Here is a 26730-nt window from a genome sequence, read left to right on the forward strand (position 1 = left end):
CCAGACACCCAGGGGTTGCACTTGCAATTACAAACGTGAATAAGAAATATGATCAATAGTCAGCAGGTTTCAAAATATACACACTATAAAAAAAAAAAACAAACAATAATAATAAAAATGTTTTAATCATACTTGCACAGCCAAAAAGGGAAAAATAACAATATAAAAAACAGCCAGTAATTACCAACAGCCATTTTTGGTAGAAGAGGATTCATGTAATGCAGCGACATGATATTTCATCCAAATAAGCTTCCTCATTTATAGTAACACAAACAGATCCGGGATATGAATGGTCTGATCAGATGGCGGTTTAGATTAGGAGCAGACGAGCTGGAATGGTTTACCTCTGCCAGTTCCTTCCCCATGAAGAAAAGATCAGATGGGTTAAATGGGACAGTCATAAATATGAATTTCCTGGTCATCTCCAGCAGAGACAATTTTCGATCCGTTCCGATTGTACTGTACACCCCAAACCTAAGAAGAACATAGGAGTTATGTTTTGTAAAATACTAGAATCCAGAATTAACTTATTTTGGCAGGAATAAATGGTCCAATAGCCAGCAGACTTCAGCTTTCCTGAGAATAAATGCAGCAGTGAGTGGTTGCAATGGACAATAGTTTTTCTTCTATAAGCGCGTCAATTATCCGTATATTCTCGTATAAATTTAAAACAATGGTCGGCCAAAATGGTCATTTCAGCCAAGTTGAATTTTTGTGTATAGCCAGCTAAAGTGTTCACTGGGTTTGTGCAAATAAAGTTAAATTACCCATTAACAACATATCCGTCACGATTAGGTGCTAGTTCCCGCTATGTGACGGATATATCCGTCACCCTAATCTCGTGGGTACTGCCATTCTATCCACGAGATCAGAAGCAGGCTCCTGTCGCAACTGCCGGAATTGAAGAGCTCTTAGATTCCGTCGGTTTAACCTCTTAGATGCCGCTGTCAATAGCGACCATGGCATTTAAGGTGTTTGACAGAAAGTGGGAGCCCCCTCCCTGTCACTCCATCGGCACCCGCGATCGCAGGGAGCCAATGGGTTTTCATGGCAGCCAAGGGTCTAACAAAGGCTCCCAAGGTCGGCCTTCAGCAACTGCATATTAGGCCATGCCAGAGGCACGGCCTAATAGATCGCCTGCCAGTTTTACACTGAAATGCAATACTAAATATACCAAAGCAATATATCTGCGATCAGAAGATCACATAGTGAAGTCCCCTAGTGGAATAAAAAAAAAAAAAACAAAAAAAAATACTTAAAAATAAAACCGGTAAATAAAGTTTCTGAAAAGATTACAGCAAAAATAAAAATCACTTTTTTTCCATAAAAAGTGCTTTATTTAGTAAAAGTCTAAAAAAAAAACAAAACACATGGTATCGCCGCGATCATAACGACTCTAACAATGACCTTAACACATTAATTAAACCGTTGGGTGAACTGCGACCAAAAAAAAAACTAAACGCAAAATTCTGTTTTTTTTCCCATTTTCCCCACAAAAAATAAAACTTAAAATCAATAAGTCCCATAAACCCCCAAATCGTACCAATGAAAACTACACCTAGTCCCACAAAAAACAAGCCCACATATAGCTAGACGGAAAAATATTTTTTTTTACAGCTCTTGGAATGCGGCGATGCAGAAAAAAGTACTTTTTAAAAAAAAAAAAGGGCTTTTATTGTGCAAATGTAGGAAAACATATAAAACCTATACATATTTGGTATCTCCGTAATTGAGCCGACCCATAGAATAAAGGTAACATGTTTTTTACGCCGCATAGTGAACCGCATCAATTTATAACACGAAAAACAATGATGGAATGGTTGTTTATTTTCAATGCTCTCCTAAAATATAGTTAATAAAAGTTATTAATTATATTATATGCATCCAAAAATTTGGCAATTGAAAAATACAAGCCCTTATACGGCTATGTCAACGGAATAAAAAAAAAGTTATGACTCTTGGCATGCGACAGTGAAAAAACAAAAAATAATCCTTGGTCATTAAAGGGGTTTTCCAGGGACACTATTTTCTTCCACGAGCGCGGAGGAGTTTCATTAAATGGGAAGAAAATGGGGCGGGCATTGAGGCGTAAGCAAAGAATTCAATGGGGTGGGCATTCAGGAGACTGTGGACCAATAGGATGCCTCAAACCCGGGTCAAATGTCCCAGGTTTGAGGCATTCTATTGGTCCACAGCCTCTGCTATGTCCGCTCCGTTCAGTCTTTGCTTCTACTTCAATAGCAGCATGATTTTCTTTGCGTGCCTGCTATTCCTCAGTGCTCGTGTGCTGCCCGCCCCGAAAATTTAGTAATAGCACGCACGCAAAGAAAATCGTGCTGCTATTGAAGTAGAAGCAAAGAATGAACGGAGCGGACATTGAGGAGGCTGTGCGCAGATTAAGCAGGTGGGCGGGATAAACTAAAGGGGAAGGGAGAACTAGTGGGGGCCAATAGACACAGAGGGGACGGAATAATTAGTAAAGAACAGCCCTGTCTCGTTACGTAGGTCAGTGCGGTATCGACACAGGGCTGTGTGTATAATAACTCTCGTACACGAGCCGGTGTCAGGGGGAAACAAGACACAGATGAAAATCAGAACTTCTGGCAGGGCAGAGGTAGGGAGAATAGGAAGGAAAGTCTTCAGATTTAATACAGACTGTATATTAGGGACTTTATTAAATATTTAAACATTGTGTCCCTGCAAAACCCTGTTAAGGCCAAATAAAGGCCTGGTCGTTAAGGGGTTAACACAAACTGCTCATAGTTCGTAATATATCCTGCAGTAATTCTGACCCCAGGAGCAGGCCTCATGAATCATGGCTACACGGTTCGTTCACATACAGTGCGTCCACTTAAATGGCACACATACATAAAACTCGAAGGGACCGAGTTACCACTAGAAATTATAATCTGTGAACACGTCACATGCTCATTCCAAGAAATGCCTAACTCCACCGCAGTAAGGCCTCATGCACACGACCATAGCCATGTGCACGGCCGTGATTTTCCGGTCGGCCGACAGCGGAGTGACACCCACAAGCCGCCCGCAAATGTAGTGTAGTAGGTTAGATTGCTTGACAATAGTCAACTAAATAGATAGCATAGTGAAACCGGTCAGTGGTAGGAATTAAAGGAATTTGAAAGCCCCCCCGACATGTTTCGCTAATTAGCCCCGTGTACCCCTGAGGACGCTACTCAGTAGCGAAACATGTCGGGGGGGCTTTCAAATTCCTTTAATTCCTACCACTGACCGGTTTCACTATGCTATCTATTTAGTTGACTATTGTCAAGCAATCTAACCTACTACACTTGTCAATGCGTACCTTATCGGTAGCTACTCTATGCCTGCACCACAGGCAAAATATTGTCATCCGGTCTTCTGGTAGTGAGAATTTTAAATTTGTGTGTGTGGTCGTCTTGCTATAAGTAGCTAATAAAGATTTACTTTTAATTTATATTGTTGGGTAGTTGGGAAATTAGGCTTGTCGCCTGAGGGCGACACTTTCTTCTCCTGCAATTCATTAGTGTGCCTGCCAACTACCTGGGGTCTCTTTCATTTCTCGGTGTTCTAATTTATTAAAAGGTGCAGAAATCTGGTGCATTTGGAACTTTCTGACTGTTTGAATTTCTTTTTCCGCCTGCTATGAGCAGTCATATATTTGCTCCATTAATGTGAGCTTTTTTTTTTTTTTTTAAACATTTGCCTCTGATAAGAGTCTGAAAGTACATTTACATCTTGTCCACGCTCTTTTCTTGCGGCCTCTTTTTTGGAGTGAATTTAAAAATGATAAAATTTAGCGCAATTTTAGAAATTTTTTAACCTGTTCAGTTTCCTCCAAAATCAGGAGTAAACTGATTCATAAAAGTAGGTCAATGACTACAGTTTGAAGAAGTATAAAAACAATACATAGACCTTCTTTGTGTTACCTGTTCTTGGTGGTCAAAGAAAGTATGTACACACGTCCTGCTGGCAACATCCCAGACCTTTACACTTTTGTCAGATGAGCTAAAGACAAATGACAGATGTATGAATATTTCAGAACCACCGATCCCTGACAATTACATGACGTGCTGTATCGGGTGGAACTTTCCACCCCGGCTGCCTACCTAGAGACAAAGTGAGCGTCATCAGGAGAGAAAGCCACATTCAGCACCCAGGAGCCGTGTCCACTGAGCGTTCCTGCCAAACTGGCATGTTGTCTGACAAAAGAAAAACACTTTATGTCTTACATACTCCACCTATTCCAACTCATTGATTCAGCGTATATAACCTAGCGTGTCATATTACATGAACAAACTGTATTAAGCTCTCAGAAACACAAAGTAAGTTATTATCGAAGCATTAAAGTGTAGCAATACGTTTGACAAACTTCTGACCTGTCAGAAGTTTGGATTGATGGGGGTCCGAGCACTAAGACCCCCATCAATCTCTAGAATGAAGCAGCAGAAGTGTTCGTGTGAGCGCTCAGGTGCTTCGTGTCTGTTTGGCTGTTTCCAGAAATAAATGTATCGGTGTACGGACTCAATACAAAGTCTATGAGCCCGTACTCTGATACATCGGCTTTCCGGAAAAAGCCGAACAGACACAAAGAGGCTGAGCGCTCACACGGGCACTTCAGCTGCTTCATTCTAGAGATTGGTGGGGGTCTTAGTGCTCGGACCCCCACCAATCCAAACTTCTGACAAGTCACTATGACATGTCAGACGTTTGTCAAACGTTTAGCTACACTTTGATAATAAAATAAAAACGAGAGAGTTATTTATGCAATTCCATAATAGATTCTTTAACAGGTTCCCGACCGCTGGCCGTAAATATACGGCCAGCAGTCAGGGTCTCTAAAGTCCGGCGTATAGTATATATACGGCCGCACTTCAGAGACTGTGCACGCGCGATCGCGTGCACACAGCTCTGTGCCCTGGCTGTTACTAACAGCCATGGGCACTGGGCAGAATGTCAGGGGTCAATCTTTTGGCCCCTGAACATGTGATCGCTGTGACAACCAATCACAGCGATCACATGCATTTCTGCATAGAAAACAGTGTGCACGCGATCGCGTGCACACAGCCCTGTGCCCTCGCTGTTACCAACAGCTCTGGGCACTGGGCAGAGTATCAGGGACCAATCTGATGGTCCCTGATCATGTGGTCGCTGTGAAAACCTATCACAGCGACCACATTTGTTTTATTTTGACTTTTCTGGCAGTAAATCTCCTGCCTCTTTTCTTCTCCTCAAACATTGTTTCAGTTTGAGGAGAAGAAGAGACTCGGGAGAATTGCTGCCAGAAGAATACAGTGAAAAAAAATACAGTTACACTAAAACATTCTCTGTATAGATAGATTTCTATCTATCTATACAATCTATCTATCCATCTATCTTTTTTTCTATCTATCTACCTTTCTTTCTTTTATTCTATTAGAATAGGCAGGTAGGGAGTATATAATTATATATATATCCACATATATATAATATATATAGCAATAGCGGTTTATTTTTTTGTTAGCGGTAGTGTAGATATATATAGCAGTTAGTTTGTGTGTTTTATAAAAAAAATAAAAAATAAAAAAATTTGTTTAGTTAGTGTTAGTTACGTTATGGCGAGGAAGTTGTTTAGCGCCGAGGAGGCATACGCCATGCTGTGGTCTGAGTCGGAGACCGCATCAGAGATGGCGTCCGAGATGGAACCTGTTTTAGGTAGTGACGATGACAGCGTCACTTCAGGTTCATCTTCAGGGGACGTTGTCCCTGATGCAGTCGAAACTGCAGAACATGAAAGCGCAGGGCCAAGTAGCGCTGTAGCACGGGACAGCCTGGTCCCTCCAGTCCAGGCTCTTGTATGGGCACCTGCCCCATCTTTTGGGCCTAGAATCCACGGATTTACGGCCACTCCTGGCATAACCGTGGACAATACAAATTTTGTCCAAATGGATTACTTCCATTTATTTATAACGGACGACATCCTAAATCAGATTGTCCACGAAACAAATTTATATGCCACGCAATATATAAGGCAGAAACCTTCATCCACCCATGCCAGAGATTGGACGCCCACCAATTTGCAGGAATTAAAAAATTTTTTGGGGCTCACCCTAAATATGGGTATTGTCAAAAAGCCCTCCATTAGGTCTTACTGGTCAACAAGACCCGCCCAAGCCACCCCAGTATATTCTGCAGTAATGCGCAGGTCTCGTTATGAGACAATAATGAGGTTCCTCCACTTCAATGACAACGCACAGGCCCCCCCAAGTACCGATGCAAACCGGGATCGGTTGTTCAAAATAAGACCGCTAATAAATTCCCTGAATAATTTATTTCTGCAACTCTACACCCCTGAGCAGAATGTAAGTGTGGACGAATCCCTCCTCAACTTTCATGGCAGACTTAGCTTTCGCCAATATCTACCTTCAAAAAGGGCAAGATATGGTGTTAAGCTCTACAAATTGTGTGAAAGCGGGTCAGGATATACCACCGCCTTCAGAATTTATGAAGGGCGGGACCGCACAATAAATGTTCCTGGATGCCCCCCTGATCTTTCCACCAGCAGTAAGATCGTGTGGGAGATAATGCAGCCTCTGCTTCACAAGGGGTACCACCTGTACTGTGATAATTTTTATTCCAGTGTGCCCCTGTTTAGGCATTTGCATGCTGCAAGGACTGGGGCATGTGGTACCATGCGCAAAAACAGAATTGGTTTTCCACAGCAATTAGTGGGGAAGCGCATGGTAAAGGGGGACTCCTGTGCTTATGCATCTGAAGAATTGCTGGCGGTCAAGTTCAGGGATCGCAAAGATGTGTATGTACTAAGCACGATTCATACCGCAGGAACAGTGGCAGTGAGGGAAAGAGGGGCAACATCGGACAAGCACAAACCAGTGAGCGTGTCCGAATATAACAAGTACATGGGGGGGGTGGATTTAAGCGACCAGGTTTTACAGCCCTATTTAGTAAAACGCAAAACTAAAACCTGGTACAAAAAAGTGGCCATTTATTTGTTACAGGTGGCCATCCACAACTCATTTGTGCTCTATAAAAAAAACAGAGGCAGAGACACATACCTGGATTTCCAGGAAAAAATTATTGAAGGCCTCATATTTGATGTTCAGGACACCCGAGAATGCCCCCAGTCTGAGGATGTCACGCGACTGACTGAAAGACACTTCATCAGTCGGATTCCCCCAACAGCAACCAGAAGCAACCCCCAGAAAAAGTGCCGCGTCTGCAGAAAAGACGGGCACCGCAAAGATTCCCGATATTTCTGTCCCTCATGTCCCTCACAACCAGGCCTGTGCATTGAGCCATGTTTTAAAAAATACCACACTGTTCTGAATTATTAGATTTTAGTTAATTTGTTGAAAATATATTTGCCCTACATTACGTTTTTATTTTTCCCCTGATTTTACTCCAAGGGTGAGGGAGGGAATGGGTGGGGGGTGGATGTCATGTTTGATGTTTTCTAAAGTTCATCTGCTGAATAGCTCCATTTGCATTAACCTGAAATTTCTTATTTTAGAAAACCCCAAAAAATAAATTCCCATTATACCCCTAGATTAATATTTTGGGATTTCTGCTTCAAGAGCAGATATTTTGGAAGTGTTATAGAAACTCTGTTGAGTTTTGTAAAACCAGCTTTGAAAAAAAGCGATTTGTGAAATAATCTTCTTCTATCGTCCGCCCTCCTACATCTCTATGTGATAAATAAGGCCACATATTTGGTATCCCCGTGCACGGGAGAAGTGGCAGAATGTGAACGGAGATTAATTTTGACCGTGGTCTATGCCGTGTGTGAAAAATGCTGGTATAAACTGACGCATTTGCTAAAAAATTGCTAATTTTATTTTGATCCATCTTATTCAAGAAACTTTCAGAAGAAAACTGGACTGTCTAAAAATATGATAAACCCCTTGAAGGAAACCTTGTGGGGTCTACTTGTGTGAATGAAGTCATTTATGGGGTGTTTCTAATGTTTCAGCAGCATTACGGCCCCCAGAAAACAGTATGCTGCTATAAAATCAAGTGCAGAATTCCTGGACCGAAAAGGCCAAAAAGCCTCCCTTTATGCCAAGCCCTGGCACATGCCCGTGAATAAAGCACACATATTTGGTATCCCCATGCACGGGAGAAGTGGAAGAATGTGAAATGCGATGAATTTTGTCCGTGGTCCATTTTGTGTGTGAAAAAGCTAGCATAAACTGACGCATTTGTTAAAAAAAAAAGGTAATTTTATTTTGTTCCATCTTATTCAAGAAACTTTCAGAAGAAAACTGGACTGTCTAAAAATATGATAAACCCCTTGAAGGAAACCTTGTGGGGTCTACTTGTGTGAATGAAGTCATTTATGGGGTGTTTCTAATGTTTCAGCAGCATTAGGCCCCCCAGAAAACAGTATGCGGCTCTAAAATCAAATGCAGAATTCCTGGACCAAAAAGCCTCCTTTTATGCCAAGCCCTGGCACATGCCCGCACAGCGAATAAGGCACACATATTTGGTATCCCCATGCACGGGAGAAGTGGAAGAACGTGAAAGGAGATGAATTTTGTCCGTGGTCTATACCGTGTGTGAAAAATACTAGCCTAAACTGACGCATTTGCTAAAAAAGTGCTGATTTTATTTTGTTCCATCTTATTCAAGAAACTTTCAGAAGAAAACTGGACTTGCTAAAAATATGATAAACCCCTTGAAGGAAACTTTGTGGGGTCTACTTGTGTGAATGAAGTCATTTATAGGGTGTTTCTAATGTTTCAGCAGCATTAGGCCCCCCAGAAAACAGTATGCGGCTCTAAAATCAAATGCAAAATTCCTGGACCGAAAAGGCCAAAAAGCCTCCTTTTATGCCAAGCCCTGGCACATGCCCGCACAGTGAATAAGGCACACATATTTGGTATCCCCATGCACGGGAGAAGTGGAAGAACGTGAAAGGAGATGAATTTTGTCCGTGGTCTATACCGTGTGTGAAAAATACTAGCCTAAACTGACGCATTTGCTAAAAAAGTGCTGATTTTATTTTGTTCCATCTTATTCAAGAAACTTTCAGAAGAAAACTGGACTTGCTAAAAATATGATAAACCCCTTGAAGGAAACCTTGTGGGGTCTACTTGTGTGAATGAAGTCATTTATGGGGTGTTTCTAATGTTTCAGCAGCATTAGGCCCCCCAGAAAACAGTATGCGGCTCTAAAATCAAATGCAAAATTCCTGGACCGAAAAGGCCAAAAAGCCTCCTTTTATGCCAAGCCCTGGCACATGCCCGCACAGTGAATAAGGCACACATATTTGGTATCCCCATGCACGGGAGAAGTGGAAGAATGTGAAAGGAGATTAATTTTGGCCGTGGTTCATACCGTGTGTGAAAAATGCTAGCATAAACCGACGCAATTGTTAAATTCTTGCATTTTTTTCCAATTTTGCCCACTTTAGTGAAAAAAAAAAAATGATATATACTGACAAATGCCACTAAAACAAAGCCCTATCTGTCCTTTAAAAAGAGTGTAAAATTCAAAGATGAACTTTATTCACCTGCTGAGTTATAGTCATGTAAAGAAGCGCATAGCAAAATTGTGAAATTTGCTCTGGTCATTTAGCTGTAAAACAGCCTAGTCCTTAACCGGTTAAACCAGGATCACAAATGCAGTTTTTTGAGCCAAAGCCAGAAGTGGATCCAAAAGGAAGGAAAAGGTATAAATAAAAGACTAATTATCACTTCTTTTTTTTTTTGTGTCCAGTTCTGTGTTTAGCTCAAAACACTGCATCAAAACGGTGTGTGTGATCCTGGCCTTAAGGCACCTCCACATTATTTCAAATGGCAGCATTCATACAGACCACAGATGGCAGAGAATTTTCAGGACCAAACTAATAGAAACCTATTTATAAAGAAGAGGCAAAGCTGAGATAGTAACAAACTGCACCCTCGTGGACAACAATATGCTACAAACAAAAGTATTTGCAAAAAAAAACAGAAAACATTTCTTCCAGCTGTAAAAGGCAACAACTCACACATCATAGATTTTGATATATCCGTCATCAGAGCCGGTTATAAGCAACTGAGAATCCGGGGAGAAAGTTAATGATCTGATAGGCATAGCGTGTCCTGGTGAGAAAAAAAACAACAAAAAAACACATTAAGATAATCTCATCCACTGTACATTCAGAAAGAGAAAACTCAAAATAACAAAGATTTATTAATAAGAAAAAAACAATGTTACAATAGTGAAAAACTCCTTGAGACCAGGGATCAAGGTCAAACATCAATGTTTGGAGTGACAGAAGAGAGGTAAGCCTCATTCACACAATGCAGATTTGGTTATTATTTTGAAGCCAAAATCATGAGTGGATGCAAAGAAGATAAAAAGGCGTTTAAATATTTCCATTATATTTCCTGTGTTCAAGATCCAGTCTTGGTTTTGGCTTACAAACACGGATGTAAAATACTGAACAATTCTGCAATGTGTGAATGAGGCCATAGGCTTTACGTTTAGTACCAAAACAGAATAGGTTATAATTTATTATGCATTATTTAAAGGAAAATGGCCAGCAACAGAAAGAGATCGTATATTCGGTTTGCCTATACTACATTACTACAACACTTTATTCAACATCGGACGTTGTTACAACCCCAGAAAATAATGCTATAAAAAAACTAAAATATCTTCCGCACATATTCATAGCAAAAAGCGGTACAAATTTCCCCGAGTATATGGGAAAGTGCTCTCTGCATCACATTATGACATCACACAGGGACTAGAACAACACAGAGCACTGGGGAAAAACTGGCAAAATTATAGAGCCAAGTCTTCTGCTGCCTAGAGCAAGAAAAAGAGAACACATAAAATGTGCATGAACACCTAATAATCTATTGAAAAAAACCTTTATTAGAACAAAATCAAGCTATGAATAAAAAAGTTAAAAAAATTCAAAAACCAATAGTAAACACCGTAAAAACCAACAGTCTTCACTGCAGTACATGTACCAGATAAGACAACGGACACCAGAAATAAACAAATAATTAGTACAAATTAATCATCCCTTAACAACCCATACTATAAGAAACATGACAGCATTGTGACAAAAAAGTAGGGGCAAAACAAGAACAACAATGTAACTTCTATTATGACTCCTAATGAAAAAAAGGTGCAGAGAGCTTTAAGAATAGTGTGGAGAAAAAAAAAAAAAAAAAAAAAAAGGAGGGAGAAAATCCAGATGATTGCCCTGGCGCAACCAACTTTGAGAAATTCTGATATTCATAGAAACAGATGAAAAGGCTATGTAATAGTTAAGATAACTTATTGAGTATTTGTACATAAAAACAACGCGTTTCGAGGCCGCATTTGCCTCTTCCTCAGGTAAAGTACAAAGGTAAGAGCAACTAGAAATACAAGCAGTTTAAATAGCAGACTATAATGGTGAAAAACAATCAGTCGATCGTTGGCGTGGGGCTAGTTCGGCCTCGAAACGCGTTGTTTTTATGTACAAATACTGAAATTATCTAAACTATTACCAAGCATTTTCATCTGTTTCTATGGATATCAGAATTTCTCAAAGTTGGATGCGCCAAGGCTATCATCCAGATTTTCTCCCTCTCTCTTCTCCATGCTGATTCTGGACAAATTCCTGATCCAGACCGGAGCCTAGGATGCAAATCTCCAAGACCGACAACTCGTTGTGCTCCCCGCAGATTTGACCAGCCTTGAACACCTTCACCTTTGTATCGTTTGATGCACTATTTGCGCTTTGTGTTTTTTATGTTTATATATAGCTATCAAGAATAGTGTGGCATCCATAGTAAAGAGCAAGAACAAAAAAAATCCAGAAAAAACAACGAAAAAATGTGAGTCTAATGGTTCAAGAGAAATAATACAACTCATGGTCCTGCAGAAACGGACAAATCCCTCATGTATCGCTGCTCGCAGGTGCAGCTTCCTCAGGGAGAGAATACTAGAAGTGCGCGCAGCGTATAAATAACTTTCATACAGGTGTTACAATTACACACAAAGCAAGTTGCCTAAGTGATGATGTGTCACATGATAATCCAGTGCGATCTCACCATTCTTTTAAACGGTCTATTTTTTACCCAAGGCAGTGGGTGCTAGAAGTCCAGCGAATATTAAGGAGAAGATAGGGAGTGTCTACAATGGGATTTTGAGCAAAAGGAAATGTTGGTGAGGATTTTCAGAGTGGAACTTGTGAAAGAAATTAACTAACTCCACCATCTTGCCCTATACTCCATTTTCTCTTCCACACTATTCTGATGCTTTAAAAAATATATTTTGAGTATTTAACCCTTTCATGACCAGACTATTTTTCATTTTTAGTGGTTTGGAGCGATCGGCATCGACACAATGTGATCGTGAGGATCCCGATTGTTACTATGGTAACCGGAGGCCTAACAATGGCCTCCTAGTCTGCCACGTACGATAGCCTATTAGGCCCCACCCAGAGACGGGACCTAATAGGCTTGCTGCCAGTGAATGACTGACAGCTCTAATGCATTGCACTACGTGGGTAGTGCAATGCATTAGAGTAAAGATCAGAAGTGCAGGCCTTCAAGTCCCCTAGTTGGACAAAAAAAAAAAAAAAGTTAATAAAAACAAACATTGTCTTTTTTTCCTACAAGAAGTCTTTTATTAAAAGGAAAAAAAATTAAAACGTTAAAAAATAGTACACATATTTGGTATCACTGCGTTCGTAACGACCCAAACTATAATGTTATTTTTCCCGCACGGTGAGCACCGCAAAAAAAACAATGCCAGAATCACCATTTTTTTTATCACCCCTCCCAAAACATGGAATAAAAAGGTGATCAAAAAGTCGCATGTGCCCTAAAACAGTACCAATAAAAACTACAACCGGTCCCGCAAAAAATAAGCCCTTACACAGCTTTTTTGACAGAAAAATAAAAAAAAGCTATGGCTCTCAGAATATAGTGACACAAAAAATATCTTATTTCATATAAGTAATTTTATCGAGCAAAACCTAATAAAACGATATACATATGGTATCACTGAAATCGTATGGACCCACAGAATAAATGAAAATGTAACTTAAAGCCCATGGTGAACACAAAAAAAAAAAAAAAAGAAGAATAAAAAAACATTGTCAGAATTGCTGTTTTTTGGTCACCTGGTTTGCCAAAAAATTGAATATAAAGTGATCAAAAAATTGTGTGTACCTTAAAATGATACCAACAAAAACTACAGATTGTCCCGCAACAAATAAGCCCTCACACAGCTACGGTGGAGAAAAAAAATAAAGAAGTTCTGGCTCACAGAATATGGCGATGCAAAATGTGCAGTGTTCCAAACGAGGGATAAGATCGGGCGCCATTTATAAGTGCGACACCGGCCACATAGCTATGAATTATTATTATACCCTCTTATTATGCCCTGATGTACTCTGCCCAGCTTACATATGCCCCCACACTATAAACAGAAATACCAGTAAAACCCGAACAGAACAAATGCTAAGCTAAATCTGCGCTCCAAAAGCCAAATTGCGCTCCCTCCATTCTGAACTCTACAGCGTGCCAAAACATAAGCTTACGTTCACATATATGGCATTGCCATATCTGGGAGAACCCGATTACCTCATAAAATGTTATTTGTCTTCGGTAGCACAAACTGGACACAACATATTGTGCACTAAAACGGCATATCAGCAGAAAATTGCAACTTCACTTTGTACCATCCGCTGCGCATTATTTTTTTGTAATGAATAAACAAACACCTGTGGGGTCAAAATGCTCACTACACCCCTTAATATGCCCTACGGGGTGTATTTTCCAAAATAGGGGTCACTACTTTGTGGTGTTTACCATTTGACCTCAGAGCCCTGCAATCGTGGGTCAATGCTGTGAAAATCACCAAAATAGACATCAAATGTGCATGGTGCTCTTCACTTCTGAGCCCTGTCATATGTCCAGGCAAATGAGAACTGCCTTGAGGGGTGTAGTTTCTAAAATGGGGTCACTTCTTGGGGGCTTCCACTGTACTCTGGTACCTCACGCTTTTACAAAGGCAACATGGCGCCCGAAAACCAAGCCAGCAAAATCTGCCTGCCAAGTAGTGCGCCTTTCTGAGCTCTGCCGTGTGTCCAAACAGCAGTTTATGACCACATGTGGGGTATTGCCGTAATCGAGAGAAATTGCTTTTCAAATGTTTGGGTGCTTCTTCGTCTTTATTCCCTGTGAAAATTGAAAATGTCCACGTTTTGTCAGAAAAAAAAAATTTAATTTTCAATTTCACAGCATAATTCCACTAAATTCAGCAAAAAAACCTGTGTGGTAAAAATGCTCACTATACCCCTCGATTAATTCTTTCAGGGGTGTAGCTTGCCAGATAGGGTCACTTTTGGAGTGTTTGACATTGTGCCGCAAACCATTCCAGCAAAATTTGAGCTCCCAAAGCCAAATGGTGCTCCTTCCTTGCCGTGGGTCCAAACAGCAGTTTGTCACCACATATAGGGTATTTCCGTGCTCAGAAGAGTTCACATTACAAACGTTGGGATGCTTTTTTTCTCCTTTATGTTTTGTGAAAACTGAAAAATCGGAGCTAAAACGAAAATTTCATTCAAATAAATCTTAGATTTTAATTTCCACTGCCTCATTCCAATAAATTCAGCAAAAAAACAGTGGGGTCAAAATGTTCACTATACCCCTCGATAAATTCCTTCATGGGTGTAGTTTCCCAAAAGGGGCTTTGCAAATGCGACATGGCACCCAAAAGGTGAAAATTTGTTCTGGGCATGAAGGCCCAAAACACCCCCGGTCATGAAAAGGTAAAGCAATAAATATATTTAAATAACTTTAATTTGTAACAACTATTTCAGTGTTATTTTTATCCAATACAAAATCCATATGCAAAATACACAACCATGGGGCCATTAGAATTGGCCGAAAATGTGACCATTCAGTTGTTAGTCTCTATTGTGTGAAAATGTGATGAGTATACTAAAGAAATCTGTCAAACAGAATGGTTGATAAAAATATAAGTAGGTTTATTTTTTGGCTTTTTTTTTTTATTACTATTATTTATTCAATTTTCCCCACACCCAGTCTGGGGGTACCAAGGGTAATGGTGCTGTCCCTGGCCAATAGATCACAAACAGGGTATAGAGAAAGGCATGCTGGGAAGACCGCACATCTCAATCTAGTAATTCATTCCAAGTGACAGTGGGCAGCTTGTAATGTCCTTATGACATCACAGTATTCCAAATGCAGAAGCAGTTCAGGAACACAGCACTCATATTGAGCACAGATTTTACCGATGTTGGCGACAGGGGATTGATTGTTTCAGCTCCTTTTTGCTTTAGCAGGATCGGGCTGTAGAGGAGTACTCCAGACCATCCATTAGTTTGAAGAAGGTAGCTGCACCCTATCCAGCTGCCTTCTGCTAGAGGGCAGATCACACACCACATACATGCAGGTCCTTGAGGCTGCCAGTTGGGCATCCCATGGTTGACTAAAGTTACCACCTGGTACTACGCTTCAGTTTTTGCAAAATCTACAGCAATAAAACTAGCACCCGGAAATGTGGATAAGAAAAGCAATGGGATCAATATGCAGCAATGCCAGGAGGCAATTGAACTTACATCAAGACAAAATTTAGATTGGTAACAGAGCCTCTTACCTTCCAATGTGTGGAGAAGCTTTCCTGTGGCAATATCAAAGATATTAATAATCCCATCTATGGCACCACTAGCCAAATATTTCCCATCTGGGCTCTGTAGTTCAAAAAGCAGGGGGGGGGGGAGCGGAGTGTCAAAAGAAAGTCAAACAGCACGTATCAGACTGCCAAAGTTCAATCTCAGAGGAAAAAAAACAACAAAAACTTACATAAGCAATACTTAGGATAAATTTCCCTCTGGTGTCCAGAGAATATTCTTTCTTTCCAGTCTCTACACCAAAGATGTTCACTTTTCCTACATGACTACCAGTAGCCAAATGCTGCGAGTCCGGTGAAAAGGCAACAGACCAAGCATCCACTGGGGGTATATAGTGGTTAAATATACATCTGTGCATGGAATGTAATCTACATATTCTTATACAGACTAAACATGTATATAATAAAATAATAAAATAGCATTAAGTGTCCATACCCGGTCCAGCATCAATGGAGCGGATCTGCTTGCCAGACTCAAGGTCCCACAGTCGGATGTGGGCATCTAAAGAACTAGAGGCTGCAATGTTACCATTGGGACTCACATCCACAGATACCACCCCCAGCTGGTGGCCTTCAAGTGTCCATTGCAGATCTAGGTGCTCGTCAGACCTGCAAAAAACAAATTATCACGTAACTTCACCTGAACGTTTTTTGTGACCAAAGTTATCAATGCCAAAATATCCGGAAACAAAAAAAAAATCACCTTTTTAAGAACCATTTTGAAGATTTTTTTTTAATGGAAAATTACTATTCCATATTTTACCCAAATGGTTTTTTTTGTGGGACAGATGGGGCTTTTGTATGGAATCAAAATGGAAACAATATCTTTTAAGTTATAATAGGCAGAAATTAGAATAAAAACTTAAAAAACACACAAAAAAACTACTGTACATTTGTAGGCCAAAAATCAATAACAAAGATTTGAGATAAAATACAGATTTGATCAACTTACCATTTCCAAACTTTCACCAAATCATCTAGGGAGCCACTAATTACAGTTTCTGCGCCATCGGTTTTATTATTCCCCCATGCTACAGACCATATGGCATCATTATGGGCTGGAAAAAAACAAAAACACTTACAAATCTGACCAGACAAGTTACAGAAAAAGCCTATGATTGCAAGGGGCTGTCTCATCGGGGCAATATCTCTATTAGTGTATTTGGTTATCATAGACAAGAGAGCTTCAGGGCGTTAGATGGTTGCAGAGACCAACCTCCCAGATGTTCCATCTTTTGATGATGAAATTTGCAATATGCGTCTAGTAGATCGTAACAAAGTCACTTTTTAAAGAACTCTCTGGGCAAGATGTATACAATGTTTATGTCTGCGGCAGCGGTGGGCATTTTTTGCCGTGCAGCCAAACAACTAACTGCAAAAACGCATGTGTTTTTACCACCATTCGCAGTTGGCACAGAAACTGCTAAAAATCGCTGTAAAAATCTTTTCGGATGTTGGGCAAAAAAACCAAACACCGTGTGAATAGACCCTAAGAACCTTCAACTTTGACCATTGTGAGATCAGAGATCACAAAAAAAAAAATAAAAAAAAATCAATATGAAGTGTAGCTCCATTTGTGATCTCCCACCCGACCGGACATTGTGCGTGGAGAGATGTTCCAGCATGCTGTGCGGTACATTTACTGCACAATATTATTATTTCATTTAATAGGACCCATGCACGATACTCACTGGGCATTATATGGTTTTCATGGCAACTGAACCGCCCAGCGTGCAGGAGCGTCTCTCACAAACCGAGGTATAATTTAGGGGCTGTGCTATAGTTTCCGGTAAAATCACAGACACTTGGGACAGAAAGCCGACGGAACCCATAGAAGTCAACGGGCTCCATCGGCCGCCGGCGGTATCCGTTGTGCAACAGAGCAGTTGCTTCCGGTATTCCCTTTACTGCTCCCTTGACAGAGCAGAACAACGGGACACCACAACGCAAATGTGAACAGCCCCTTAGATGAGCTGTTCCTCTGTGACTGATGCTTGTTAACCCCTTTTGTTACCAGGAAATGTTGACACTTCTGACATACACAAATAAAACCTGAATTATAGAATAATAATAATAATTTAAAAAAAACATATCCCCAGCGCTTTAAAGGGGTTTTCCAGACAGTAAAAATGTATGGACTGGTTTCCATGGACAACATGACGAGTTCTGATAACTGAGGCCCAATGTCGGGATCATTCCTCCGCAGGGAGCTTACCTTGCTCTTGCTTGTAGAGGATACTATACTGTAAAAAGATAAAAGGGAACACCAAAATTAGAAAGCAAAGACAAAATGTACTGCAGCTGATGTGGAACTACTAGTCTAAGCAAAATAAATTCCGTGTGCGAAGGGAAGTAGCGGATTTGGACCTGGTATTCAGAAGTGGTCATTTGTTTTAAGGCTGGGATTTCACGTCGACAAAATTAGCTTTTTGGCTTGAATCGCGGCAAAACCACACATTTTTGCTGTGATTTTACTAAAGTGGTGACAAATCATCATAAACGGGAAATCCCACCCTTAAAGGGCTTTCTCAGAATTATAAATGATCACCTATCCGGAACCTGCCGCGAGGAGGACATTGAGTGGAGCGGCGGTCGAGAACGCACGCTGCCACTCCATTCAAACTCTATGGGAATGACGTAAACAACCAATTACATCGCTCATCATTCTCATAGATATTGAATGAAGCGGCAGCGTGCACGCTCAACCACCGCTCCTTTCGAGGTTTTCTGTGGGGGATGGGAGGCTCAGGGCCCTGTTTTAGTGATTGGTGGGGGCCCCAGAGATCAGATATTTATCATCTATCCGGTGGATAAGGATGAATGTCTATTTTAGGACAAGCCCTTTAAAGCTAGACACGGCATCCTCCTGCTACTAGCTGCGACTGTCATGGCATGCTAGGAGTTGTAGTGTCACAACAGCTGGGGAGCCACAGGTTCCAGACCACTAGGCTAGAACATGTGACATGGAAACTATTACAGGGGGATATATGCAGAAGCGTTACCTGCGTGCTCATATCCAGGCGTCAGAATGAATGACCTGAAACCACAAGATGGAGGCCGGTTATCACACACGCTTTATCCTGCTGCCGCTTCCCACTTATCACGGTACTTTCTACCTATACTATTTTTCTCGTTGCTATTAGCAGTTTACAAGTTCCAATGCTAACATAAACGTCGCTGCTAGATGACGTCAGCACGGAACTTGTTAGTGAGCGAAAGCTAGAGGAAAGACTGCTTTATTGTCATGTCTCCATTCTATGGCTACAGTAGCTCCTAGAGCGGAGAGAGCGCAAAATGAGATCACGTGACCGAGGAAGGGTGGGGCGTAATTATAACACACCTCAGAGCCAGTGAGAAGTCTGAAGGGCTAGTAAGAAGACGTCTGTGGGAAATCCTGGACGTGCTGCAAGGACAATGCTGGATTATAATCTGCTCCTAGGAACTATGCTGGATTATAATCTGCTCCTAGGAACTAGGCTGGATTATAATCTGCTCCTAGGAACTAGGCTGGATTATAATCTGCTCCTAGGGACTATGCTCTACAGAAGTGACTTTATGAAATGGGGTAGATTAGATGCTCTACAGAGGTGACTTTATGAAATGGGGTAGATTAGATGCTCTACAGAGGTGACTTTGTGGAAAGGGGAAGATGCTCTAGTGAAGTGACTATGGGGAGATTCTATGCACTAGACGAGACGTGACTTTATGAGGTGGGGGTGATACTATTCCCTAGGGAAGTGGCTTTATGGTATGGTGAAATGTTATGCTTGACAGAAGTGACTTGGGTGATGCTATTCTCTACAGATGTGACTTTGAGATGGGGGTCATGCTGTGCTCTACAGATGTGACGGGTGGGGGTCATGCTGTGCTCTATTAGGCTATGTTCACACGGGGTATTTTGCCGAGTTTATTTACGCGGAAACCGCGTCGCAAAACTCGGCAAAAACGGCCCGAGAACGCCTCCCATTGATTGCCCTATCTTCGGGCGCTTCCGCCTCTGACCTCCCATTGACTTCAATGGGAGGCAGGAGAAAGCGTATTTCTCGCTGTTTTATGCCCGCGGCGCTCAATGGCCGCAGGCGAAAAACGGCGCGAAAATCGGCGTGCAGGGAGAGGAATATCTGCCTCAAAGTTCCAAACGGAATTTTGAGGCAGATATTCCTCCCCCAAAATACTCCGTGTGAACATAGCCTTAATTGGGTGTTGCTGGGGGACATACTAAAAAGAATGAACAATATTAGTAATGGGCGAAAATATAAAAAATATGAGTTTTTTTATGTTTTGAAAACATGGAATGAACAGATTTTCTTTGTAGTTAATGAGAAAATAAAAACAAATTCCATATAAACAGATGTGTAAAAATGTTTCCTGTGCTTGACAGACCTGGAATGAACAGGATCTGTGTGTAGTTTATAAGGGAATGAACACATATTCCATAGAAACAGATGCCTAGTAATTTTCCTGGGCTTCATAGGCCTGGACTTGAATATTTATAGTTATTGGGAATGAACACATATTTCTAATAAACAGGTGCCACTGGATCCGTGAACTGAATGTGAACTGAATAGTACTCACATTTATTTTGCACCATGTTGATGAGGTTTTAAAAATCCCATCCATATGCAATGTACTGCAAATTGTCGTGTTTTGCGAATTCACACTTTGGGTATGTTCACACGACCTATTTTCAGACGTAATTCAGGCCTTTTATGCCTCTAATTACGCCTGAAAAGACGGCTCCATTACGCCTACAAACATCTAGGGTTTTACGATGTTCTTTTCCCACGAGCCTTTATTTTCCGCGTCGCCGTCAAAATACGGCGCGTAAAATGACTGCTCGTCAAAAGAAGTGCAGGACACTTCTTGGGACGTTTTTGGTCCGTTTTCTCAGACTCTACTGAAAACCGCTCCAAAAACGGCCGTAAAAAAAAGCAGCGACAAACTCGTATTGCTCAAAAAACGTCTGAAAATCAGGGGCTGTTTTCCCTTGAAAACCGCTCCGTATTTTGAGACGTTTTTGACTGCGTCTGAACATACCCTTATGCTGTCCTGCACGGCCACATTAAGATCTAGTAGCCGGGTGGTTGGGCCTATGCTGACATGACATCGATGCTAAAAGAGGATTTAAAGGGAATAGCAGGGCAGCGCCCACAGAGGCACCGTGCCCACAAACTAAGGGGAAGAAGTCATCTGTGGCAGGCTCTGTACCTGTGACTGGCACCCAGTTATGAGGGCACACAAGCTGAAACCATAGGGAGCATCTGAGGCTGGCACACTGGAAATCCATTGCTTAGAGTAAGAAACCATAACCTTATTACGAGGGGAAAACAAAAAGCATGCGCCTGCTTCTTAATTGGGGCATCCTGTTGGTGCACTTTGTTTTGTGAGCATCTGTGGCTGGCACGCTGTTATCAGGGGAATCTATAACTGACAGATCATGTGCAATGTCCTCATTTTGAGCATTAGGTCGGTTTTATACAGTGGTGTTGCAATGCGTTTCTTGTGTGCGCTTGAGTTATTTTATCCTTGACCGAAGCCTTAATTAGTCGGTGATCGGTAGATCACATGGTGCGGACTCGACCACGGGAAGCACCAGAAACGTCTGGCCACTCCAGGTGTAGAATCGGGTGCTGTAGTGACTTCTCTCATATCCTATATACTGCAGGATGCTGTAATGTTTATGGGGGAGTTGGTTAGATGGCGTTCGGAAGACAGCTATTTTATGTGTATAGCAAGCATGATTCTTATGTGTAATAAATAACACCATGTAGGCAACTCATGGTACAAACCGCTAAAATGGAGTGGGTAAGAAAAGATGAATGGAGTGCCCCTAATACGGCTTATTGGCAGGACAACTTCCCACAACCTCTTTAAGGCCCAAGCTTTTTTGTCATATTAAAAAAAGAACGTTTCTTTTGCTGTTTTTACCCCGGCCACTGATCCTCACAATAATCTGACCCTTCCTGTTCTGTAGAGATGACTTCTCGGCAGTCATCCATTATCACAGGCAGGATTAGGCGGTCTGTGTGGAGATCTTCCGTTTTTTGGTCCATCATGCAATCCACGGGTTTGTGCAGTTTTCTTAGCCCATTTTGTGCTTTCTGGCCAGGTGTACATTACATCTTATTTGGCTTATGATATATCCTTTTGGATAGAGATTTCTGTACTATACCACATCACATGATGTTTATACTATGGTAACCTATAACTGGGACTATTTACGTTGTTTCTCCACACTCTCCTTTTAAATTGTGTGTATTATTGTTTTTATTTCTGTGATGGCCATTATGCTGTTATGTGCAATATAATAAAGGTTATTTTTTATTGTCATGGTACGTAATTAGTGCTATGTGTCGCTTATTTTTCTGGATATACTAGCTGTCTTCTATAGGTATTGAGTTCTGCTTTGCGATCTGTGTGGACGCATTATTTTTTGGCGAATGCCAATGGTCTATAAGTATATAGGTATTCAGGATTAGGCTTCGTTCACATCTGCGCTAAGGCTCCGTTCCGTCTGAGCTTTCCGTCAGAACGGAGCGCTGACACACAAACGGAAATCATAGGTTTCCATCTCCATTGATTTCAATGGTGACGGATCCGGTCCCAATGGTTTCCGTCGTTTTGACAGAATCAATAGCGCAGTCGACTACGCTATTGATTCCGTCAAAACGACGGAACCCCTGCACAACGAAGACAAACGGAAACCATTGACACTGAAATCAGTGTCACCTTCACCATTGAAATCAAGGGAGATAAAAATGGAAACCTTTGGTTTCCATTTGTGTCAGTCAGGGTTCTATTCCGTCGGAACGGGAACCTGGCGCAGATGTGAACGAAGGCTTGCAATGACGGGTAACACCTCTATATAGATAACGCCGTATCCACTATTCATAATCGACTGGATGAAAGGGAACACCTATATATAGGATCCACCAGTGATAATAGGTGATGGACACCGCTCTCCTCCTCTCTCTCACTGCACAATCACCTCTGCACAGGTCACAGAACATGCCTAGAAAACTCTCCCATAGAAGTCAATGGGTTCCCTCCTGTTAACAGGTTCCTATGGTCCATGTGTCTGCTTTGAAGCATATCTCCTATTTCTGTTAACAGCAGCTCAGGCAAGATGGCTGCCCCCATAATCATGAATAGAAATATAATTTAAAAAATCTACACTAAAACCAGATTTAAAAAAAAGATTGTTTCACTATCTGGTTTTAATTAGGAAAGAAAAATATAGGTGCTACGTTCCCTTTAACCCCTTCCCGACACTTGCCGAATGGGTACGCCATGGAAAGCATGGACTTCCCGCAAATCTTTGGAACCTGCTCAGAAGCTGAGCCGGTGCCATCATCGCCGGATCTCAGCTGTATCTTACAGCTGACATCCGACTGTAACGGTGGGGAGCGCAATTAGCTTCGATCCCCATTAACCCCTTAAGTGCAGCGCTCAAATGCGATCGCTGCACTTAAGGTGTTTGCAGCTCATCGGAACCCCAGCAATGAAATTACCGGGGTTCCGGTGGCTGCAATGGCAACCGGAGGCCTAATACTGGCCTCCCGGGCTGCCTAGCACAGAAAACGGTCAAGATCCGCCCGGCGGCGGAGCCTGATCGGCTTCCGTAGCCGCCGGCAAGATGGCGCCGGCTCAGGAGCTGATCCGGTGTCATCAGCGGTGGAAGTCAGCTGTATGTTACAGCTGACATCCACCTGTAACGGCAGGAACTGGAGCTAGCTCCGATCCCTGCCATTAACCCCTTCGATGCAGCAGTCGAAAGCGATTGCGGCATCGTAGCGGTTGCTAGCAGAAGAAATGCTAGCACAGGCTTCCAGTATCCGTAGTTTCAGTTGCTGCACATCTCGTATCTTCACAGCATAAACAATTGCCTTCAGATGACCCCAAAGATAAAAGTCTAAGGGGGTCAGATTTGGAGGCATTTCTTCTGCGGTGTTGCTATCAGTGTGTGAAGAGTGGGAGAAGAGGGTTGCATTGACAATCCAACACAATGGGCAGCACTTTGAACACATTTTATAAATGGTCAGAAACTTGTAAATAACTCATGAAAGAATAAAGTAACGTTAAAACCAAGCACACCATTGTTTTTCTTGTGAAATTCTCGATAAGTTTGATGTGTCACATGACCCTCTTCCCATTGAAAAAACTAAAGTTGGATACAAAATGGCCAACATCAAAATGGCCGCCATGGTCAACACCCAGCTTGAAAAGTTTCCCCCCTCCCATATACTAATGTGCCACAAACAGGAAGTTAATATCACCAACCATTCCCATTTTATTTAGGTGTATCCATATAAATGGCCCACCCTGGTATAAGGCCCTCAAAGCTACTTCACAACTGAACTGGTCCCTGTAAAAATAGCCTTTTGAAATTTTCTTGAAAATGTGAGAAATTGCAGCTAAAGTTCTAAGCCTTGTAACGTCCTAGAAAAATAAAAGGATGTTCAAAAAATGATGCCAATCTAATGTAGACATATGGGGGATGTTAATTATCAACAATTTTGTGTGGTATAACTGCCTGTCTTACAAGCAGATACATTAAAATTAAGAAAAATGCTAATTTTTGCAATTTTTCGCTAAATTAAATACTGAACATATCGAGCAAATTTTGCCAGGGACATAAAGTCCAATGTGTCACGAGAAAACAATCTCAGAATCGCTTGGAGAGGTAAAAGCATTCCGGAGTTATTACCACATAAAGTGAAACATGTCAGATTTGAAAAATGAGGCTCTGTCAGGAAGGTCAAAAGTGACTAAAGAGGGAAGGGGTTAATGGACTGCGATGATCAGCAGCCCACTAGTGCTTGCCAAAAACCGTGATTGATCATAATGAATGTTTTTCAGTAGGTCAGGCAGACATTTAGCACTTTGTGCAAGGACATTTTCATTTTTTAAACGCCCCATATCTGGCATGTCCATGGTCAGATACTTCTTGCAACCAATTCAACATCCGGCCGTACATAGTCCTGTATCTCATTGATGAATGCTGTTTCCTGGACAAGTTGTACTTTGTACCATAAGTAAGTTGTTACATTTATGATACGTGGGTATTTAGTTACCGGGTACATTCTTTACTGTAAGGCTGGGTTCACACACCTTATTTACGGACATAATTTGGGCGTTTTAACCTCGAATTACGTCCGAAAATACGGCTCCAATGCGCCGGCAAACATCTGCTCATTCATTTGAATGGGTTTTACGATGTTCTGTGCCGATGGTCATTTTTTTTACGTGCCGCTGTCAAAAGACGGCGCGTAAAAAAGACGCCCGCGTCAAAAGTGCCTGTCACTTCTTGGGACGTAATTGTAGCCGTTTTCCATTGACTCCATAGTAAAACGGCTCCAATTACGTCCGTAATGGACGCAGCGAAAAGCGCCTGCACATCCCATTACGTCTGAAATTCAAGAGCTGTTTTCTCCTGAAAACAGCTCCGTCATTTCAGCTGTAACGGAGGCTGCCGTGTGAACATACCCTAATGGTGACATGAGTCTTAGGCTGGGTTCACACGACCACTTTTCAGGCGTAATGGAGGCGTTTTATGCCTCGAATTACGTCTGAAAAAACGCCTCCAATACGTCGGCAAACATCTGCCCATTACTTTCAATGGGCTTTACGATGTACTGTGCCTACGACCTGTCATTTTACGCATCGCTGTCAAAAGACGGCTCGTAAAATTACAGCCTCGTCAAAAGAAGTGCAGGACACTTTTTGGGACGTTTTTGGAGCCGTTTACTCATAGACTCCAATGAAAACAGCTCCAAAAACGGCCGTAAAAAACGCCGCAAAAACGCGAGTTGCTCAAAAAACGTCTGAAAATCAGGGGCTGTTTTCCCTAGAAAACAGCTCCGTATTTTCAGACGTTTTTTGTTAAGTATGTGAACATACCCTTATAAATATTTTTAAAAGCTGGGGGCATTTATTAGTAGCTTCAATTCTCCAGTCTGACAGTCGTGCAGGTCCGTGCCTACGTAGAAACCTTTTGTTTATTATATGTGTTTTAAGGACGGGTTACATAGTCCTGTATTAAAGCGAACGTCCAGTCGCACACTCAATATACATATGTCTAGGCAAAATAGTTATAATAAGCTCTGACGTTTTTACTGGCAGAATCGCAGTGGTCATATCGGCGAAGATTGTCGGCATAACATCAAACTACTTTTTCCCCGTATGGGCAATATGGGGAAAACTGCTCCCCTTGACTGCGCTAGTGCCTACTCATTGACGTCAGCACATTAAGGGTTTTATTATTATATAGAGGCTCAGAATGTCAGTGTATAAAGCCATGGTCACGTGTTTCATAAAACTTGTCAACAATTCTGAGATCCGTCCCTGGATGGTTCAGCGGAAACCGTACTCTACTATCACATGTAAGTGGTTGCTTACTATTTCAACATTGCTAAAGGCAATAATCTCTGTGAAATATGCCAAAAGTGGCCTGCTTTCTCCAGGCATGCCAGGAACCGCTCCATTTACTTAGGGCACTCGGGAAACGGTGGGGGTCACCGATCCTTTGGATAGGTGATAAATTATGATTATGAGTAAAACCCTTTTAAATCAAGTGCCCATTGATCTCAAGAATCCTCCACAGAGGATAAGTATAAGGCCTGATTTACACGAGCGCGTGCGTTTGGCGCGCAAAAAACGCTGCGTTTTGCCCGCGTTTGAACTGCGTATGCACTGCGTATACGCAGCGTTGGTGCATTTTAAACGCGCGCACGACTAGCGTTTGCATCGCGCGTAAAAAACGCAGAGGGGATTAGTGGGACGCCCGCCTACAAATAGGCCAGCTGGCCCAACCCCTGCTTGCTGGTAGAAGCCTGTTTAGAACCTTATTTCCGCCTCTGCAGAAACCACAGTGTGTGTTTTTCCCTTCACGTTGGAATCGCCTTGACACCCAACTATTATGGCTTCGCCAGCGCTGGCGCGTGTGCTTCTTGTCTGGATGATCTCACGTCGGTTTGGCGAGTGCCGACACATGCTGCAGCACCAGACGCCTGTAAGAAGTCGCATTTGGGTTCATCCACTTGTGGCCCAACGTACAATAAATGGCCATTTCCATACCCTGTATGA

At 41.8% G+C, this 26730-nt stretch overlaps 1 protein-coding gene across 1 annotated transcript; it reads right to left on the bottom strand.

The window, feature by feature from the left end:
- Positions 1-106: 106 nt before the first annotated feature.
- On the bottom strand, positions 107-18921 carry SKIC8 (SKI8 subunit of superkiller complex). Its single transcript, XM_075852158.1, has 10 exons — positions 18648-18921; positions 17861-17888; positions 16598-16703; positions 16082-16254; positions 15819-15967; positions 15613-15706; positions 9986-10079; positions 4107-4199; positions 3927-4005; positions 107-474 (listed from the first exon to the last, which is right to left on the bottom strand). Exons 1-10 carry the CDS (start codon positions 18657-18659, stop codon positions 385-387), a joined length of 918 nt encoding a protein of 305 aa, XP_075708273.1. The 5' UTR covers positions 18660-18921; the 3' UTR covers positions 107-384.
- Positions 18922-26730: the final 7809 nt, after the last annotated feature.

Source organism: Rhinoderma darwinii, chromosome 2, assembly GCF_050947455.1.
Source record: "Rhinoderma darwinii isolate aRhiDar2 chromosome 2, aRhiDar2.hap1, whole genome shotgun sequence".
NCBI classification, from domain to species: Eukaryota; Metazoa; Chordata; class Amphibia; order Anura; family Rhinodermatidae; genus Rhinoderma; species Rhinoderma darwinii.

Excerpts from the sequence above, each read along its gene's own strand:
- SKIC8 (XM_075852158.1), bottom strand. Across the intron at positions 10,080-15,612 it reads GCTTCTCCACACATTGGAAG|GACACGCTATGCCTATCAGA; the intron begins GTAAGAGGCTCT and ends TTTTCTCACCAG. Across the intron at positions 475-3,926 it reads TCTTTGACCACCAAGAACAG|GTTTGGGGTGTACAGTACAA; the intron begins GTAACACAAAGA and ends TGTTCTTCTTAG.